Source organism: Microtus ochrogaster, unplaced genomic scaffold (assembly GCF_000317375.1).
Source record: "Microtus ochrogaster isolate Prairie Vole_2 unplaced genomic scaffold, MicOch1.0 UNK1, whole genome shotgun sequence".
Taxonomy (NCBI): Eukaryota; Metazoa; Chordata; class Mammalia; order Rodentia; family Cricetidae; genus Microtus; species Microtus ochrogaster.
In genome coordinates, this window is record NW_004949099.1 from 5,745,817 (window position 1) to 5,748,901 (window position 3,085).

The following is a 3,085-nucleotide window of genomic DNA, read 5'->3' on the forward strand; positions in this document are numbered from 1 at the left end:
AAATTGGTTTGTTTTTGTGGATTTATTTTTCCCTCTCCTTAAGCCATTCATTCAGTTGTGATGTTTGCTTTAAAGTACAGAACATCTTTCAAGTCCCCTGTAGTCTGGCCTGTATTTCTTCTTGATTGGTTTGTTTCTCGTGGCCGATTTCACTTTAGCTTTTCAGCCCACAAGTACAGCTTGATAATGTCCCCCGAAGCATCTACATGGGGGCTTTTGCAAGCAGGAGATATTTGTGTTCCAGTGACTCTGTGAGAGGCACTTGGAGTGGGCGGACCTCTTGGCCCTCGCTGCCTCTGGGTCTGGCGAGAGCTCCCTGTTGATAAGGATCCATAGCCCTTTTCTGGGCAGTGGGATCCACCTCTGAGAATCTGAACAGAAGGATCCTGGGGCCACCTGATCCTCATATTTCAGGTGGAGGAGACTAAAACCCACAAAAGAGAGAAAGTGGTGGATGAGGACTGGGTTGTGGCTAGTCTCCTGGGCCTGGGAACCCATCTGCCCATGTTGCTGCCCCTCAGTGCCAGGCCTGGCTGGTTCTACCTTGCCTTATGTGAACTTGGGTAGCTGTTGGGGACAGAGGCCCCATAGGCACGCCCCTGAAGAGCCATTTGCTCTGCTGGGCATGCTTCTATATTTCTTTTTTTTTTTTCTTTCCATTCAAACAGTGTTTTGGCCATTAACTCAAAAATAGAAAGCGTTCTTTGCAAAGCAGAGTGTCACGAATCAGATAACCACGGCTTTCCTTCCAGCCAGCGTCAGTGTGCTGCTTTGGTTGTGGGAGGGGCGGGTCCTCCTTTTCCTCAGTCTCTGGCCGCACAGGCTCAGTCCTGATCCCTGTCCCTAGGATTCCCGTGCCTGTACGGGTTTAGATTCATTTGAGAGGAGGCCATGTACTGGATAGGAGACAGATGCTTACCTGGGGCCCCTCCCGAGCCCCACCAGTCTCTTTCTCTGGCTCCTCCTGCATTTGGGGCTTAAGTGACCCTCTCCTCACTCAGACGTGAGTGTTCTATGAGGCCCAGGGCTCTAAGTGATACGGTGCTGATGTCTGTCCTCCTGTGTCCCCCTCCCCGCTTCTCTCCCTTAGGTCCTGGCTTGGCCTTCATTGCCTACCCGAAAGCTGTGACTATGATGCCGTTGCCCACCTTTTGGTCCATTCTGTTTTTTATTATGCTCCTCTTGCTTGGACTGGACAGCCAGGTACGTGGATGTGGGGCTGTGGGGCTGATGTGGTCAGCCTCTCTGGGAGAACCCATCCTTATTGGAGCTGAGGGACACTCAGATCCCTAACTTAGAGGCTTCAGCCAACCAGAGAAAGGCCTCGGCTCAGCAGTGGGAGGAGCCCCTCCATCCTATTGCTCCAGGCTGTCACCCCGGCAAGGAGATGAGGGGGACTGGGGGATGTGGCTAAAGTCAAGCCATAAATGAGAATCAGAAGGCCAGGACTCAGAGGTACAAATGTCAGTGAATGTGTCTATCTTGGTTCAGGCCACCAGAGTCCCAAGTACGTTCATAAACGCTGAACCCACATTTGGTCTACAGCTCCTGATTCAGGCCGGCCTGTCCCCCACCCTCTGGCTCCTGTAACATCTTGCCTTTGGGGGTGGAACCAGGACTTCACATGCACTAAGTGTGGACTCTGCCCTAAGCCATGCCTCCTAGCCTTTTCCTGTGCTCTGAACCCTACATCCTGCCCCAGCTCCCTGGTAGGACTCCACAGGAGGCATTCACTTCCAGGGAGGGCTGGTGTCAGCCAGCCAGCAACTGCATCTAGCTCAGGGGAGGTAGTATTTGTGTGTGATGATGGCCACATCCATCATCTTCCCTCTGAGCCTCAGTTTCCTCATCCTGCTTACTGGGTATAATTTGAGACGCTCGGGGCTCAGTGCCAGGCATAGAGAATTCAGGTGCCCGGGAGATTCATGAGAGATTGTGGGTCTCTTCTTTCTCTGAAGTGTGTGTCTTTTTGTGGGGTTATATTGAAACTCCAGGAGGGTGACTGTGATATGTGCTGGGAAGGGGTCGTGGGCTCAAGCCAGCTAGAGAGGCAGGGAAGGCAGGAGAAACTCCTGTGTGGCCTGGGCTTGGAGGTCCAGTTGCTTCAGGAAAAGTCCATCAAACTGAAGTAGGCTGTGGGATCAGGTCTGGAGACTTGACTCCTTATCACCCGTCCCTCTGAGCCCTTCCTCAGAAGGTGCTGTCAGGATGGGCCCTGGGGGAACTCAGAACCAAGCAGAGGTGAACGAGTCCAGAGGAGGAAGCTAGCAAGGTCAAAAACACTGTACAAGACTTGGCGGCCAAGGGTGGGTGTGTGTCAGATTAACAGAGAAGACAACTTTTCAGAGCCAGAAAAACAAATCCTTGTGCCTTTGGTGATGGGCAACCGCTATTGTAAACAAGCAAGATTCTGTTAATCATTCCTGCTCTGAGAGCTTGGCCCTGGGAGCAGACCCCATGCAGTGCCTTTTAGTGGCTTTTAGAACATCTTCCAGCGCTCAGAGGGGAAGAAGAAAACAAAGACACAAGTTAATGAGTGGCTAAGCGTGACATCACCATGGCTCCCAACTGGCCAGGCAGGCTCACAACTGTCCCAGCCGAAGCTCAGTGCAGGGTGTGTGACTCTCAGCTGAGCCATAGGTTAAAAGGAGGGTCTTGAGGGGCTGTGAAAGCTGGCCCTGGGGTATTCCTCTGCCCTGCTGTGTAAAGGGGTGGGCTCCCAAGGCTTAGGGCTCAAATGACTTAATGGTGTTATCACTCACTGTGTTCAAGCACAGATGAGCAAGAAAACCTTCCAGACTCTGGTTTACAGAACGGGAGGAGCCAGCCTTACGTGGGGGTGCAGAGAGTTCGACCATGCAAGATGCCACCAAGTGCCAGAAGTCACATGGCCATTTTTTTCCATGTGTAGCTCGTTGGCACTGAGTATGTCTAATATCAGGCTTTGTCCCTGGAACTTTTCCCTACTCCCAGATTGAGGCTGGTCTCCAAGCGCTGCACCAACAGATTTCTTTCTTCTTTTCCTTCCTTCCTTCCTTCCTTCCTTCCTTCCTTCCTTCCTTCCTTCCTTCCTTCCTCCCTCCCT

The 3,085-nt window shown here is 52.2% G+C and overlaps 1 protein-coding gene across 4 annotated transcripts in view; it reads left to right on the plus strand.

Moving 5' to 3' along the window:
* The window catches only part of Slc6a6 (solute carrier family 6 member 6), an 80,623-nt gene that overhangs the window by 64,921 nt on the left and 12,617 nt on the right, over window positions 1-3,085 (plus strand). For all 4 annotated transcript variants that reach the window (XM_026788021.1, XM_005364890.3, XM_026788022.1 and 1 more), the window contains one exon: window positions 1,091-1,203. In XM_026788021.1, the coding sequence (XP_026643822.1) occupies window positions 1,091-1,203 (113 nt within the window). The remainder of the gene's footprint in view (window positions 1-1,090; window positions 1,204-3,085) is intronic.